General features: G+C 45.4%; 1 protein-coding gene across 1 annotated transcript in view; it reads left to right on the top strand.

Moving 5' to 3' along the window:
• AP1G2 (adaptor related protein complex 1 subunit gamma 2) overlaps nucleotides 1-16,711 on the top strand; it is a 36,650-nt gene that overhangs the window by 15,676 nt on the left and 4,263 nt on the right. Inside the window, exons 11-19 of the mRNA XM_070730063.1 lie at nucleotides 297-410; nucleotides 505-645; nucleotides 761-815; nucleotides 1,038-1,160; nucleotides 5,605-5,694; nucleotides 6,327-6,457; nucleotides 8,561-8,665; nucleotides 13,520-13,670; nucleotides 14,282-14,399. Coding sequence (XP_070586164.1) covers nucleotides 297-410; nucleotides 505-645; nucleotides 761-815; nucleotides 1,038-1,160; nucleotides 5,605-5,694; nucleotides 6,327-6,457; nucleotides 8,561-8,665; nucleotides 13,520-13,670; nucleotides 14,282-14,399 — 1,028 coding nt within the window. The remainder of the gene's footprint in view (nucleotides 1-296; nucleotides 411-504; nucleotides 646-760; nucleotides 816-1,037; nucleotides 1,161-5,604; nucleotides 5,695-6,326; nucleotides 6,458-8,560; nucleotides 8,666-13,519; nucleotides 13,671-14,281; nucleotides 14,400-16,711) is intronic.

Below are 16,711 nucleotides of genomic sequence, written 5' to 3'. Positions count from 1 at the left end.
AAGAATGTGAGTGAAGAAGGCAGAGAAGAGAGGAAGGAAGGAAAGAAGAAAAGAAGGAAGTAGAGGGAGGAAAGAAAGAAATCAAGGAATTTAGGAAGGAGAGGGAAGGAGGAAGGGAATGAAGGAAGCAGAGAGAGGGAGGGAATGGAGAGGATGAAAGAGAGGGAAGGAAAGAAGCAAATCCATTTTAGCTAAATGGCCATTTTTCCGCCCAGAATTCCATCAGGGGGCAGCGGAGCAGGCAAGACTTAATTCCGCATTGATCCGATTAACCTTTGAATTGATGGAATGTTTAGATATGTGGCTCTCACGTCGCTCCAGAAATTGTTGCAAACGGAAAACAACGCTGTCCAGAGACACCGAACTACCGTCCTCGGTTGTTTGACAGATCCCGACTCGACGGTGAAAAGGTGAGAACTGAAGGCCCGGAGATGGGAGAAAGTTCTAATTTTAATATATAGGAAATCGTATTTCTGATTATTTTATTTATTTTTTGCTCTGTAGGAGAGCCCTCCAGCTGAGTTTATCACTCATCAACCACGCTAACATCCGCACAACCACTAAGGAATTGCTGGCCTTCATGGAAAGCAGCACGCCGGATCTGAAGTCGGAGTGTGCTTCCGGATTGTTCTTGGCTGCCGAGAAGTGAGTCATTATTCCACCATTGGCCTGCAAGAGGGCGACAGAGAGCAAGATAAACATATCCAGCTCTGAATGAATCTTAACGAGCTCTCTTCTGCCTTTTGACTCCCTTTCGTAGTTTCGCGCCCAACAAACGGTGGCATATTGATACCATTCTCCAGATTCTGATCATGGTAAGAGCAAGGATCCCTTGGTGTCCACTGGGTGGCAGCAGAGAGACGTAAATAACATTAATCTGCTACTGCCCTCTAGAAGGTTGCATTTGGTAGAGCAGGCAGGGGAGATTTTTGTTAAGAATCTTCCTTTTGCTCCTCCTGGCGGGAGAGTAATGAAAGTCTGAGTAAGCGAAGAGGATCCTGTCAACAAATGTCACCTTCCCAGTACCTCTTTGGCAGGCGGGCTCCTACATCCGGGATGACGCCGTCCCCAACCTCATTCACCTGATTGGAGGTGCCAAGGACCTTCATAGTTATGCTGTGCATCAGCTATATGGTGCAGTGAGCCAAGATATCTCACAGGTATGTATCTGTTTCAGCATTTGCATGTTGTCCTATAGCCGTGATGGCAAACCTAGGCCCTCAACAGTCAGGATTCAGGCCCGGCTACAGCACGGAAACTGCTTTGGTCGCTCTGATGGATGATCTCTGGCGAGCCCGGGACAGGGGTTTATCCTCTGTCCTGGTGCTTCTTGACCTCTCAGCGGCTTTCGATATCATCGACCATGGTATCCTTCTGCGCCGGCTGGAGGGGTTGGGAGTGGGAGGCACTGTTGGTGTTAGTGGGGGGTCAGAGGTCGACCTCTAGGTCGCTCCCTTGTGGGGTACCTCAGGGGTTGGTCCTCTCCCCCCTATTATTTAATATCTACATGAAACCACTGGGTGAGATCATCCAAGGGCATGGGGTGAGGTATCATTAATATGCAGATGATACCCAGCTTTACATCTCCACCCCTTGTCCAGTCAGTGAAGCAGTGGAAGTGATGTGCCGGTGTCTGGAGGCTGTTGGGGTCTGTTGGGGTCTGGATGGGTGGCATCGGACCAGAATATCTCCGGGACCGTCTTCTGCCGCACGAATCCCAGCGACCAGTTAGGTCCCACAGAGCTGGCCTTTTCCGGGTCACGTCGACTAAACAATGTCGTTTGGCGGGACCCAGGGGAAGAGCCTTCTCTGTGGTGGCCCCGACCCTCTGGAACCAACTCTCCCCAGATATCTGAGTTGGCCCCACCCTCCTTGCCTTTTGTAAGCTCCTTAAAACCCACCTCTGTCGTCAGGCATAGGGGAACTGAGATATTCCCTTCCCCCTAGGCTTATAAAATTTATGCATGGTATGTCTGTATGTATGATTGGTTTCTTAAATTGGGTTTTTTTACATTACTTTTAATATTAGATTTGTTCATATTGTCTTTTTATTGTTGTTAGCCGCCCCGAGTCTATGGAGAGGGCGGCATACAAATCTAATAAATAAGTAAGTAAGTAAGTAAGTAAGTAAGTAAGTAAGTAAGTAAGTAAGTAAGTAAGTAAGTAAGTAAGTAAACAAACAAACAAACAAACAAACAAACAAACCTATGGCATGTGTGCCACAGGTGGCACATGGAACCATATGTGCCAGCATGTGAGTCGTTTCTCCGGGACCGCCTTCTGCTGCACGAATCCCAGCGGCCAGTTAGGTCCCACAGAGTGGGTCTTCTCCGGGTCCCGTCAACGAAACAATGCCACTTGGCGGGGCCCAGGAGAAGAGCCTTCTCTGTGGCGGCCCCGGCCCTCTGGAACCAACTCCCCCCAGAGATTAGAACTGCCCCTACCCTCCTTGCCTTTCATAAGCTACTCAAAACCCACCTCTGCCGCCAGGCATGGGGGAATTAAGACTTCTTCCCCCCCCCTAGGCTGATACAACTGTATGTATGGTATGTTTGTACGTATGTTGGTTTTATACATTTAGGGGTTTTAAGTTAGTTTTTAGTATTGGATTTTTTACTGTATATTGTTCATGTATATTGTTCATGACTGTTGTTTGCCGCCCCGAGTTTTCAGAGAGGGGCGGCATATAAATCCAATAAATTGAATTGAATTGAATTGAATTCTCTAGTTCAGTTCCTGGCCAGCTGATTTTCAACTTGCGCAAAGGCTCTGGCAGAGCGTTTTTGTCCTCCTGAGAGCCTCCAGGGGGGCAGGGGAGGCCGTTTTTGCCTTCCTTAGGCTCCAGGGAAGCCTCTGGAACCTGGGGGAGGGCAAAAAATAGGTCTACCGGGCCCACTGGAAGTTGAGAAATGGGGCGAGTAGGGTTGTGCACGCATGCATGGGGGGGTGAGGCAGCCCAGAGAGGTTGTGTATGCATGTGCAGGATGGTGGTGGGACATTGAATTATGGGTGTGCACATGCTTTTGGCACCTGAGGAAAAACAAGGTTTACCATCACTGTCCTAAGGCTTTGCTGTTGTGAGCCGCTCCGAGTCCTTGGAGAGGGGCGGCATACAAATCTAATTAATAATAATAATAATAATAATAATAATAATAATAATAATAATTATTATTATTATTATTATTATTATTATTATTGTTGTTGTTGTTGTTGTTGTTGTTGTTGTTTGTTGTTGTTTTGTTGTTATTATTATTATTATTATTATTATTGTTGTTGTTGTTGTTATTATTATTGTTATTATTATTATTTATTATTATTATTATACCAAGTGTATTGAACTCAAGACTGGCAGGCCATCTGACCTTCCGCTCACCTTAGATTTGGCCCATGGGGCTAACCTGGAAATTGGACCAGCCCGCAATGGTTCTGCGAGCAAAAATGGGGTGCAGTCATCTCCTCCCCCCATTTTTAGCCTGGACATCTGCAGCATCTGGATGGCCAAATTTGAATGGGGGAGGGGCTCGGGAGGGGTCTTTGTGCCCTGTTTTCAGCCTGGATGGTGCACATTTTGGCCAGCGGGGGGCTGCAGGAGGCTATCAAAGCTGGAAAAACAGGATACAGAGGGAGGGGGTCACCCATGGCTCCTCCTACACACTATTTTGTCCAATAGGGTACTGCAGGATGCATCCATTCCATCTTCCCTCCCCCTCCACTTGGCCGGCCCGCAGACAACAACTAACTAATTCAGCCCTCCAAGAAATCCAGTTTGACACCCTGGCCCAGTGATGGTGAACTTATGACACACGTGCCACAAGTGGCACACAGAGCCACATCTGAGAGCACGTGTGGCGTTGCCCTAGCTCAGCTCCAGCGCGCACATGCGTGAGTTGGCTAGCTGATTTTTGGCCTTCTTTTTGGCTGTTTTCACTCTCCCCAAGCTTCAGGAAAGCCTCCTGAACCCTGGGGATGGTGTAAAATGGCCCAACAGGCCAGATGAAACTTCCGGTTGGGCCATTTGCCCATTTTTCACTGTCACCAGGGTTCAGGAGACTTTCCTTAGCCTTGGGATTGGCGAAAAATGGCCCAACCGGCCTAGCGGATATCTGGTAGACTTCATCAAGGCCTGTGTCCATGTGCGCGGGAGGAGGGAGCGGGAGGGTTGTGCCCACGTGCCGTGTAGGGTACTGCATTGTGAGTGTGGGCATGTGTGCAGCCACTATTGCACATGTGCGCCCACACTCTTTTGGCACCCGAGCCAAAAAGGATTCACCATCACTGCTTTGACCTAAACCAGTGTTTCTCATATAGTGGGGCGGCCCGCCATGGGGGGGGGAGCACGGAGCATTGCCAGGGGGCATGTGACTCCGGGGAAAATGCTTTTTCTTTTGCCGCAGTGAGTAGGAGTTTTTTGCACCAAACAAAAGCACCCAGGACAGAGTAAGAGATAGGAAATGGAGACAACAAAACCTTAAGAGACACCGTGGGAAAATATTTAACAGGGATGAAAAGAAAGGAGGAGAGAGACGGAGATAATGAGACAAACATAAGTCTCCCGAAAGCTAAGACGAGGAAATAGGGCAAAGCGTAGGTAGCGCTTGGCTTTACTGTGACTATGGTGGGAGACGAGGAAAGACCGGTATGTTTACTGTGTGTGAAAATGTAAATTAAGGCGTCAGTTAAACACATTATACCCCAATCACGCTGATAAGCCGTTTGAGTTTTTTCAGCAAAAACATGCTGAATATTGCAAACAATTGTCCCGGCGGAGAGTTTGCAGGGGGGCATTAAATGTTTACTTCTTCCTGGAGGTGGCGCAACAGAAAATAATTGAGAAACACTGGCCTTGTGTTAAGTGACTGGTGTTTACCCAGTCACCTCCGAGTGTTTACTGGTCGGATGCCTTTCCTGTTACCAATGCAGAGTTTTGTTCAGCAGATACAGTATATACTCATTGTATCCAGAAAAAGATGTATTTCTCTACCTAGAATTGAACTCACAGCCTCCTCATTGTGAGGCGAGAACTCCACTCAGTTTTTGGCCCAGGGTGAAAAGTAAATATTATAGTCTTGGAGTTACAAGTGGGTCACCTAGCAATTGTTTAATGTTAATAACGGAGCTCCGCAGAATACTTACACCCTGCTTCCAATAATGACCGACATAGTCACTTAAGGAACATAGCAGTCACTTAACAGCCACAATGGTTACTTAATGACAGTCGCAAAAGAAGGTAATCAAGTTGGGGATTTCGTGTGGGTGACTCATTTTATGGCTGTCTTAACATAAAACCATCACTAACAGGTTCCAGTGTGGGAACCCATCCAATTTGATGACCTTTTCACCACTGTCGTTAAGCAAATCACAGGGTCATTAAGCGAATCCAGACTTTGCTTCTTGAAAGCTGGCTGAAAAAGAGGAACGCTCAAACCCCAGGCAGCTGCAAATATGCACCAGGTGGGCAAGTCCAAGAATTGCGATTGCGTGACACTGCAAGAACTGGTCCGTAGTTACTTTTTTTGAGCTAAATGAAGGGTCATAAATCTGAGGACCACATGGATACGGTGGCATAATAGCTATACTTTTGCCTCCGTTTGTGTCCTGTCACAGCAACCTTTGGTCCAAGTGGCTACCTGGTGCCTTGGCGAATACGGACACTTGCTTCTTGACGGGAATTGCAACGAGGTGGAACCACAGCAGGTGAGATCTTCAAGATCCGATGGTGAGAATCCATGACAGGGAAGTTGATCCTCATGAATAACCCAGTTTAAAGTTAATTCCCTTGTTCCCACACCCACAAGTTCATCACGTTGACCAGTCTTCTACCAATGCGTCCTTTACTCCCATCAGCTTCCGGGCAGGTGCTGAACACAGGATGACCTTGGGAATCTAAAAGGAATTTGTTATGGCTACATCTCTACATCCCTCGTGCAGCAGCCCCTCGCAAATTCCCACAACAAGAATGCATTCTAAAATGTGGCAGGCCAAAATGTCTAAGTCCACGATGGTTTCAGCCTGACAGGCAGCCTCCCCTCAAGAAAAAAAGTGTGTCCCGTTATGGAGAGAGAAAATGTATTGTAGAGTTTGGCCTGACAAGTAGCTTTTTAGATGTAGATTGCATTGATGATGACGGCCAGCTATTGCATTGTTGGTTGTTGTTTCCTTGTGTGGCCAAGCCTTCCTTCCTAAGTATTTAATAAACTGAGGTAAATCAGCACTCCTGTTGTCTGACCAGGCTTCAATTATTTTCCTGGCTGTTTTGGAGCCTGCTCAGCCAACAATTGGAGTAGCTGTTGATCCTCGTTGTGCTGTGTCACTTTTTGTCTTCTCAGGTGGACACCGAGGACGTTCTGAGTTTACTGGAACGCGTCCTCCAGTCACATCTGTCCCTGCCCTCCACCCGGGCCTACGCCCTCACTGCCCTCATGAAGCTTGGGACGCGCTTCCAGGACGCCGACATTAAGTGAGTGCAGGGGAAAAAATGATCCTATCGTTGATTCCCGACAAACAGAATTGTTCCGTAAGGTTGGGGGAGGGGATCTTAAATGCATCATCCGACCAAACTCAGTTTACAGTTTTGTGGATTCCTTCTTGTGCAGTGATGGGTTACTTAATGGAACCTGCTTATTCCGGTCGGAAGTTGTGACGGTCGTAAAATGGGTCAGGCACACGACCGACCTGATTTTATAACTTTTTTGCGACCGAGTGACCATCACGGTTGTTAAGTGACTGCCCTGGTCCTCAAGCGACCACCACGATTATTCAAAACTTTGAGGGTAGGTAGTAAGTACCTTTGGGGAGGTCTGTTGTTAAAAATCGAATGGTCGCCGAGTGAGCAAGGGTATTACCTGTAAAATACAATGATACCTCGTCTTATGAACTTAATTGCTTCCGGGATGAGGTTTGAAAGGTGAAAAGTTTGTAAGACGAAACAATGTTCCCCATAAGAATCAATGGGAAAGCGATTAATGCATGCAAGCCCAAAACTCACCCCTTTTGCCAGCCGAAGCGCCTGTTTTTGCACTGCTGGGATTCCCCTGAGGCTCTCCTCCATGGGAAACTCCACCTGGGGATTCCCCGTGCTGCAGGGGAATCTCAGCAGGGGAATCCCAGCAGTGCAAAAACGGGTGCTTCGCCTTCAACGGAAGTCCGGAGGTGGGTTTCCAGTGAGGGGAGCCTCAGCGAAATTGCAGCATCGCAAAAACACAGAAGTCCTCGAAACCCCGAGGACTCCTATGTTTTTGTGATGCTGCGATTTCGCTCAAGCTCCTCTCGCTGGGAAACCCCACCTCCGGACTTCCGTTGCCAGCGAAGCGCCCATTTTTGCGCTGCTGGGATTTACCTGCAGCATCGCAAAAACACAGAAGTCCGGAGGTGGTGTTTTCCATGGAGGGGAGCCTTAGGGGAATCCCAGCAGCGCAAAAACAGGCGCTTCGCTGGCAACAGAAGTCCGGAGGTGGGGCATCCCAGTGGCGGTGGCTCGGGTTTGTAAGGTGAAAAGAATTTGGTAGAAGAGGCAAAAAAAATCTTAAACCCCAGGTTTGTATCTCGAAAAGTTTGTATGACGAGGTATCACTGTATTTTCATCCTGGGCTGGAAAATATGAATTTTCTCTCCTCTGACACTAGAGGCCGCCATAACACACTTTTTACCTCAGGTGAGAGCACCACGATGTGGGTGGCTAGTAGAACTTCCCAGCTGTCAGTGGGACAAACCCTTTTACGATTTCCTTGCCCTTGCCCACCACTCTGACTCAGAATGGGAAACTGTTAACCCCCATAATCCCTAGCTGGCAAAGGATTATGGGAGTTAACTGCATGATGAACTGAAAATTGGAGCTGGTTAAAAACCACTTTTTGAAGCGGGCTTAAAGTTGTGATAGGGCCTTGTTCTTGCAGGAAGTTTTGTCTTTCTGAGGTAAATAGCAGGCCCTGATAGATACATGCAATGCTTAATTTATGACTGGTAATTTATCGATTGTTCAAAGTTACAACGGAGCTCCTCAATGTTTACTTAAGACCTATTTTGAGGGGCTTCTAATGGAAATTTTGTCTTTCTGAGGTAAATAACAGGCCCTGATAGATACACGCAATGCTTAATTTATGACCAGTAACTTATCGATTGTTCAAAGTTACAACGGAGCTCCTCAATGTTTACTTAAGACCTGTTTTGAGGGGCTTCTAATGGCTGCATACGTCTCCACGATCACGTGACCGTGTTTTGGTTGCCTGGCAACTGACTCCCCTTTATGACGGTCACAACCTCCTGCGGTCACATGACTGCAGTTTGTCACCTTCCCAGACGAGCAATCGGTGAGGGAAGCCAGGTCCGCTTAATGACCACAACATCAATGGTTGTAAAAGTTGTTCACCTGCTCGCTCATTCACTTAATGGCTGCATCACTTAGCGACCAAAACACCAGTTTCCATTGTGGTCATAAGTCGAGGACTGCCTGCAAACTGCCCGGAAGTAGGGCCTCGGGGACTGGCGTATCAAGAGGCATAGAAAAGAGATAGTAACTTCCTTTTTCTCTTTATTTTTCTCTCTCCTGTTTCCCAAATCAAAGCCGGATTCGGAGCCTGGTTTCTATTTATTGTAGCTGCCACGATGTGGAATTACAGCAGAGAGCGGTGGAATACAACACCCTTTTCCGAAAATACGATCACCTCAGGTACTTGTTAGGCAGCCTAATTCATCAAAAGCCCAGAGCTCAGCATTAAATGATTTTTTAGTGCAGGGTCAAACAAACCCCTAAGTTACTAGTCCTTATTGTCGGGGTGGTAGTGGTTAGAAACGTGTGTGCATATGTAAAAGGAAAGGAGGGCTTTTATAGTTCTTATAGCTATAGCTATAACTTCTTGCTCTTATAGTATAGGATAGGATAGGATAGGATAGATAATATGGAATAGAATGGAATGGAATAGATTAGAATAGAATAGATTCAAATAGAATAGAATAGAAAGAATAGAATAGAATAGAATGAAAACAGGATAGGATAGATAATATGTAATAGAATGGAATGGAATAGATTAGAATAGAATAGATTAGAATAGAATAGAATAGAATAGAATGAAAGCAGGATAAGATAGGATAGGATAGATAATATGTAATAGAATGGAATGGAATAGATTAGAACAGAATAGATTAGAATAGAATAGATAGAATAGAATAGAATAGAATGAAAACAGGAAAAGATAGGATAGGATAATATGGAATGGAATGGAATAGAGTAGAATAGAATAGAATAGAATAGAATAGAATAGAATAGAAAACAGAGTTGGAAGGACCTTGGAGGTTTTCTAGTCCAACTCCCTGCTTAGGCAGGAAACTCTACAACACTTCAGACATCTTAAAAACTTCCACTGTTGGAGAATTTACAATTTAATTCAATGATTAATTATTCCAACTGTCAGGAAATTTCTCCTAAATTTTAAGTTGCTTCTCTCCTTGTTTACTTTCCACCCCTTGTTTCTTGTTCTACCCTCGGGTGCTTTGGAGAATAGGTTGATTCCCTGGTGTATCATCAGGGCTTATTTCATTTCTTTCTGATCCCTTTACCCTCTTTTCTCCCAAAATCCCTGCCAAACCAAAGCAGGAGACACAATGAGGACAAGAAACGTGGTCATTTTAAAATCAGCCCAATTCCCTCAAACACTTGGGGTAGCTCCCGCCCCCAACCAGTGAGTCATGCAATTTCTAATAAGGTTGATCAAAAATGTTTTTTTAAATATGGTTTTTGTTTTGTTTTTTACATTCTGGATTTTGGTTCCATTTGGTTTAGTTCAGTGTCTCTCAGCCTTGGCAAAGCTGAGAAAGATGTGTGGACTTCAACCATAGTTCCCTCTAAGCTGAGCAGTGAGCAATCGCTCACTTAAAAATCATCATCAACTCAGAGTTTTCCAAACCTGCCCAGAAGCCGAGAGGGAAAGAGTGAGAGGGAAGGAGAGAGAGAGGAAGAGAGGAAGAGAGAGAAACAGATAGAAAAAAGAGAGGAAGGAAAAGAGAAAGAAAAAGAATGGGAGTAAGGAAGAGAGAAAGAAAATCAAAATCTAGTTTGAAACTAGCTCAACTATTTAAGTGGCATTTTGATATTGATAGAGTTGCCCTATTATGAGCTCACTGTTATAGACACACAGTACAGTATTTTATTTTGAAATTCTCTGAGGCAAAACAGGGTGGGTTTTTTGTTTGTTTGTTTGTTTATTTATTTATTTATTTATTTATTTATTGTTTCTGTGCCGCCCAGTCCTGAAGGGACTGCCGCTCAGACACTATACTTTTCCGCCCCCCCCCCAAAAAAAATTAGAGGGAACACTGACTTCAACTCCCACAAGCCCCCATGGCTTTGCAGGCACTGGACTCGGTTTAAAAAGATGGCTCTCGGTTCAAAAGACTAAATTCTCCGGTTTAAAAAGAAGATGGATTCTTTCCATTGAAATCAAAATGGAGACTCTGGGTTAATTTTCTGGTGAATGCTTTGAATTTCGAACAAGATTAGAATCATTCCGTTCCCTTCAAGATGAGTGGACTTCAAGTCCCAGAATTCCAGAGTTATGCAAAGCAGGCTGGAGAATTCTGGGAGTTGAAGTCCACCCATCTTAAAGTACCTAAGGTTGAGAACAAGGGTCTCCAATCTTGGCAACTTTAAGCCTGGCGGACTTCAACTCCCAGAATTCCACAGCCAGCAAAGAGTATTCTTTTGCCTCACAGAATTTGCTTTGGCTGAGGAATTCTGGGAGTTGAAGTCCACCCGTCTTAAAGCTGCCCCAGTTGAGAAACACCAACGGTTCATTCTCTTGAATGATGTCAGCGGAGAAAGATCTAGAACTGTGATGGCAAACCTAGGGCATGCGGAGCTATATTGGAGGGCATGAGAGGCGTTGCCCTGGGTCAGCTCCAGCACACGTGTGTGCTAGTCAGCTGATTTTTGGCCTTGGGGAAGGCCGTTTTGCCCTCTGGATGCTTCAGGAGGCTTCTCTGAAGCTTCAGAGGGCAAAAAACAGCCCAACAGGCAAACCGTCCCAGTCTTTAGTGAGGCCTGTGTGCATAAGAACCTAAGAAGAGCCCTGCTGAATCAGGCCAAAGCCCATCGAGTCCAGCATTGGCCTGCATTGGCTGCCGATCAGTTTCCGGTCACAATTCAAAGTGTTGGTTATGACCTTTAAAGCCCTGCATGGCATTGGACCAGAGTACCTCCAGAACCGCCTGCTACCGCACGAATCCCAGCGACCGATAAGGTCCCACAGACTTGGCCTTCTCCGGGTCCCGTTGACCAAACAATGTCATTTGGCGGGCCCCAGGGGAAGAGCCTTCTCTGTGGCAGCCCCAGCCCTCTGGAATCAACTCCCCCCGGAGATTAGAACTGCCCCCACACTCCTTGTCTTTCGTAAATTACTCAAGACCCATCTATACCGCCAGGCATGGGGGAGTTGAGACACCTTTCCCCCAGGCTTTTTTATATTTATGTTTGGGTATGTATATGTTGTTTGCTTTTTTATATATGATAGCGTTTTATGTGCTTTTTAATATTAGATTTGTTTTTCGCTGGAATATTGTTTTTATTATTGTTGTGAGCCACCCCGAGTCTTCGGAGAGGGGCGGCATACAAATTTAATAAATTGAATTGAATTGAATTCTATGTCACACAGTGGCCCACCAATTGTCCATGGGGTTCTTGAGCAGAAAGAGAAGGCAAGACCCTCCCTTTCCCTTGACCCTCAACAAATGGCATTCAAGGGAATCCTGCCTGCCTCAACCAACATAGAGGCGGCACATGGACATCCGTTTCAATAACCACCATGGATACACTTGGCATCCATGAATCTGTCTAATCCTGCCTTGAAGCTCTCAAAGCTGACAGCTGTCACGACCTCTTCTGGAAGGGAATTCCATCAACCAGCGACCCTCTGGGTGAAGAAATATTTCCCTTTATTTGTCCTCACTTTCCTACCTATGAGCTTTAGGGAGGGCCCCCTCGTCCTAGTATTGTATGATAGAGAAAATATTTTTTCTCTATCCACCTTTTCTATCCCATGCATGATTTTATACACTTCGATCAAGTCACCCCTTAAACGCCGTCTTTCAAGGCTGAAGAGACCAAGGCATTGCAACCTGGTTTCATAAGGGAGGGGCTCCATTTCCTTCATCATTCTTGTTGCCCTTTTTTGCACCTTTTCCAATTCATAGCCTTCTTGAGGTGCGGTGACCAGATGCGTGGGTGGAGGGGATCGTGTGCATGTGCAGGGGCAGCATAGGGGGGAATGCACACGCTTGGAGAGGGAATGAATGAATGTGGGCACTTGTATGCATGCTAGCACATGCACATACACACCCATTTGGCACACAAGCCAAAAAAAGGTTTACATCCCTGACCTAGAATTAAACCTCAAACAGCAGGCTGGACTAGAAGACCTCTAATATGTCAAAGGGTTAAATAAGGTCCAGGAGGGAAGTGTTTTTAATAGGAAAGTGAACACAACAACAAGGGGCCACAATCTGAAGTTAGTTGGGGGAAAGATCAAAAGCAACGTGAGAAAATATGATTTTACTGAAAGAGTATTTATTTTTATTTATTTATTAATAGAGTTGAAAGGGACCGTTAGGTCATCGAGTCCAACCCCCTGCCTGAGCAGGAAACCCTACAGCACCCCAGCCAAATGGAAGTCCAGTCTCCTCTTGAAGGTGTCCAGAGTTGGGGAGTTCACCACCTCCCCTGGCAGGCAGTTCCATTGGTTGATCGCTCTGATCGTCAGGAAGTTCTTCCTTATTTCCAGGTTGAATCTCTCCTTGGTCAGCTTCCAACCATTGTTCCTCGTCCGGCCCTCTGGTGCCCTGGGGAATAAAGAGACCCCCTCCTCACCGTGGCAACCCCTCAAGTATCTGTAAACTGCTATCATGTCCTCTCTAGACCTTCTTTTTTCTAGGCTGCCCATGCCCAGTTCTCTCAATCTCTCTTCGTAAGTCTTGGTTTCGAGTCCCCTAATCATTTTGGTTGCTCTTTTTTGCACCTTCTCCAGAGTTTCAATGTCTTTTTTGTAGTGAGGTGACCAGAATTGGATGCAGTACTCCAGGTGGGGTCTGACCAGGGCATAGTAGAGTGGTATTAGTACTTCCCTGGTCTTGGAGCGTATTCCTCTGTTGATGCAGCTTAGGATTGAGTTGGCTTTTTTGGCTGCTGCTGCACATTGCTGACTCATGTTTAGTTGATTGTCCACCAAGACTCCAAGATCTCTTTTGCAGTCACTACTGCTGAGTGGGGTAGTAGATGCTTGGAACAAAGTTCCAGCAGACGTGGTTGATAAATCCACAGTCACTGAATTTAAACATGCCTGGGATAAACATATATCCATCCTAAGATAAAATACAGAAAATAGTATAAGGGCAGACTAGATGGACCATGAGGTCTTTTTCTGCGGTCAGTCTTCTATGTTTCTAAGGTCCCTTTCAACTCTGTTATTCTGCAATTCAAAGTCGTTTGCATCATCCTCCTTTTTTCAGGCATTCTGTTTTCCCCTTCCTTTACCAGATCCTCCATCCTAGAAAAGATGCCGGTGGTGGAGAAATTCGGTGACGGCAAGGAAAGTCATGAAACAGACCAAAATGGAAATGAGATTGTTACTCCAATTGTCCTGCAGGGGGAGCCATCCACAGAACCCAAACTCCAAGAACCTAACCAGGTGGGAGTTGCAGTGTCTACCTTTGGCCGTTAGGGGGCAGCAGAGACCACGAAAGCCTTTAAAAGAAGCTTAATACGGTATAAATCTGATTATTCCTGCAAGGGGTTTTACATTTAAACCCAATTTTGCTTGGCTGTAGATTACTAGCTTAATTTAATTTAAGTCCTTGTAAAGAGCATCTGGGAAGATACAGATAGTCCTCGACTCATAACAGTTCGTTTAGTGATTGCTTGAAGTTACAACGGCAAGGAAAAAAGTGACTTGTGATCGTTTTTCACACAACTTTCATAGCCTCTCCATGGTCACCCCATCAAACTTCAGGTACTTGGAATCTGACTCATATTTATGACGGTCACAGTGTCCCCCAGGGTCACGCGATCCCCTTTTGAGACCTTCTGACAAGCAAAGTCAAGGGGGAAGTGAGATTAGTTTAACGACTGTAGCCACAACGGTCGTAAAATGGGGCAAAATTCACTTGAACAAATGTTTCGCTTAGTGACAAAAACTTTGGGCCTTGATTGTGGGTGTAAATCTCCTGCTTGAATAGGGGGTTGGATTAGTTGACCATTGAGGTCCCTCCAACACTGTCCTTCTTGTCTTTCTCTGGCTAGGTCTTCGATCTCTTGGACCTCCTCGGAGACCCTGTAGATCCATCTCCTCCTCCATCCAATCCAGTCCATGTGGGAACAGGATCACTTCTTGGCTTGCTTCAAAATCTAAAGCCTTCAGGTAGAACGGGCGGGATCTATTAAGCTAAAGGTGCCTTTCAGCGGTGGGGTTGAAATATTTATTTATTATTTATTAATTCGACATGTATGCCACCCAATCCCGCGAGACTCAGGGTGGCTTACAACAATATAATATAAAATGCAACACAATAATCAAAACAACAAATCAAATCAAAACAACAACAACAATGTGTTCAGCTTCTGATATTGATGCAAAATCCAGCATATCAATCTCGTTTGTGTGTATTACTGTTTTTTGTGTGAAAATAATAATAATAATAATACTGTAATAATATAATAATATAATAATAATAATATGACTTGTGATATTGTGATATGAAATCCAGCATATCGACATCAATCTGACTTGCTGTGTATTTCTGTTTTTTATTTATTTATGTATCTATCTATTTATTTATTTTTATTATAATTATTTAACTACCGGTTCTCTAGCTGGGTAGGCATGGCTGGGTGGTTATGTGACTGGGTGGGTGTGGCCAACTCATCATCACTCATCACACCCAGCTCCACCTCCACCTCCCGACTACTCATCTCAAAGGCAGACATGGGATTGGGCAATTCTGTCACTGGCTGGCCCCGCCCCTTCCTGTTTTTCAGCCATTTTCACACCGTCTTGGGCTGGTCTTTTTTTCCAAAAAACCAGCCTGAAAAACAGGCAGGACCAGTCAGTAATAGGATTAGCCAGTTCATCAAATTGGGCAGGAATTTTAACAACCGGCTCGCCCAAACCATTTCAAACCAGCTGAATCCCACCTTTGGTTCCATCCCATTTAAAACTGTTGAGCCTCTTGGTTTGGATAACCTATTCAGCTAGTCCTCAATTTTTGACCGCAATGGGAGCCCAACAATTCTGTTACTAAACCGAGACAGTTATTCAGTGGAGTTCCACTCCATTGTATCACCTCCATTGTTTGTTTGTTTGTTTGTTCGTTCATTCATTCATTCAATTTTTATGCCGCCCTTCTCCTTAGACTCAGGGCAGCTTACAACATGTTAGCAATAGCACTTTTGAAGAGAGCCAGCCTATTGCCCCCACAATCCGGGTCCTTATTTTACCCACCTCGGAAGGATGGAAGGCTGAGTCAACCTTGAGCCAGTGATGAGATTTGAACCGCTGACCTACAGATCTACAGTCAGCTTCAGTGGCCTGCAGTACTGCACTCTACCTGCTGTGCCACCCCAGCTCCCTTGTTCAGTGAATCGCAGCAGTCGACAAGTTTTGTAACACGAAACACATGTTCAGCGAATTCAGCTGGTCGGAAGGTCTCACAAGGGAATCATGTGACCCAGAGATGTGGCAACGGTCAGAAATATGAGTCAGTTGCCAAGCCTCTGAATTTGGATCATAGAGATGGCTGTGGTCCTGCGTCCCTTGTTTCGATCTAACTTTGGACAGTCGCTTAGCAAACAGTCGTAAGTCGAGGAATATCGTCATAAGTCGAGGACGGTAATTTCTGCGATTGTGTTGGAAGGCCTTCTCATCTTTATTTCTAAGGCCAAACTTCCACTATAGCGGAAAGAAAGATTTCCTGCACAATTCGGATTGCAGGGAGTGTAAATGAAAACTCAGGAAAATGAGAATTTTGATTCCCATCAAATCACAGTGGCAGGAAACATCTGGGAGGGGTTTAAAAATGGAAAAGCGGGGAGAAGATCCTTTAGAGACGACACAGCCGCCCCGACTCTTCGGAGAGGGGTGGCATACAAATCTAATAAATAATAATAATAAATAATAATAATAACAGTTGCAGGCGGGCCTCGACTTACAACGGGTTCATTTAGCGACCGTCGGAAGTTATTTCAAACAAGGACTTATTATTATTATTATTATTATTATTATTATTATTATTATTATTATTATTATTATTAGATTTGTATGCCGCCCCTCTCCGAAGACTCGGGGCGGCTCACAACAGCAATAAAAAAACAGTATAACAATGGAACAAATGTAATAATAAAATATATAAAAAACCCAACAATTAAAAACCATACAGCACATACATACCAAACGTGAAATATAATAAGCCTGGGGGAGATGTCTTAGTTCCCCCATGCCTGGCGATACAGGTGGGTCTTGAGTAACTTGCGAAAGACAAGGAGGGTGGGGGCCGTTCTAATCTCTGGGGGGAGTTGATTCCAGAGGGCCGGGGCCGCCACAGAGAAGGCTCTTCCCCTGGGGCCCGCCAAACGACATTGTTTGGTCGACGGGACCCGGAGAAGGCCAACTCTGTGGGACCTTATTGGCTGCTGCGATTCGTGCGGTAGAAGGCAGTTCCGGAGGTATTCTGGTCC

The sequence above is a fragment of the Erythrolamprus reginae genome, chromosome Z (assembly GCF_031021105.1).
Source record: "Erythrolamprus reginae isolate rEryReg1 chromosome Z, rEryReg1.hap1, whole genome shotgun sequence".
Classification (NCBI taxonomy): domain Eukaryota; kingdom Metazoa; phylum Chordata; class Lepidosauria; order Squamata; family Dipsadidae; genus Erythrolamprus; species Erythrolamprus reginae.
Note: the sequence above shows the minus strand (reverse complement) of the source record. Positions and strands in the feature narration are given on the sequence as shown.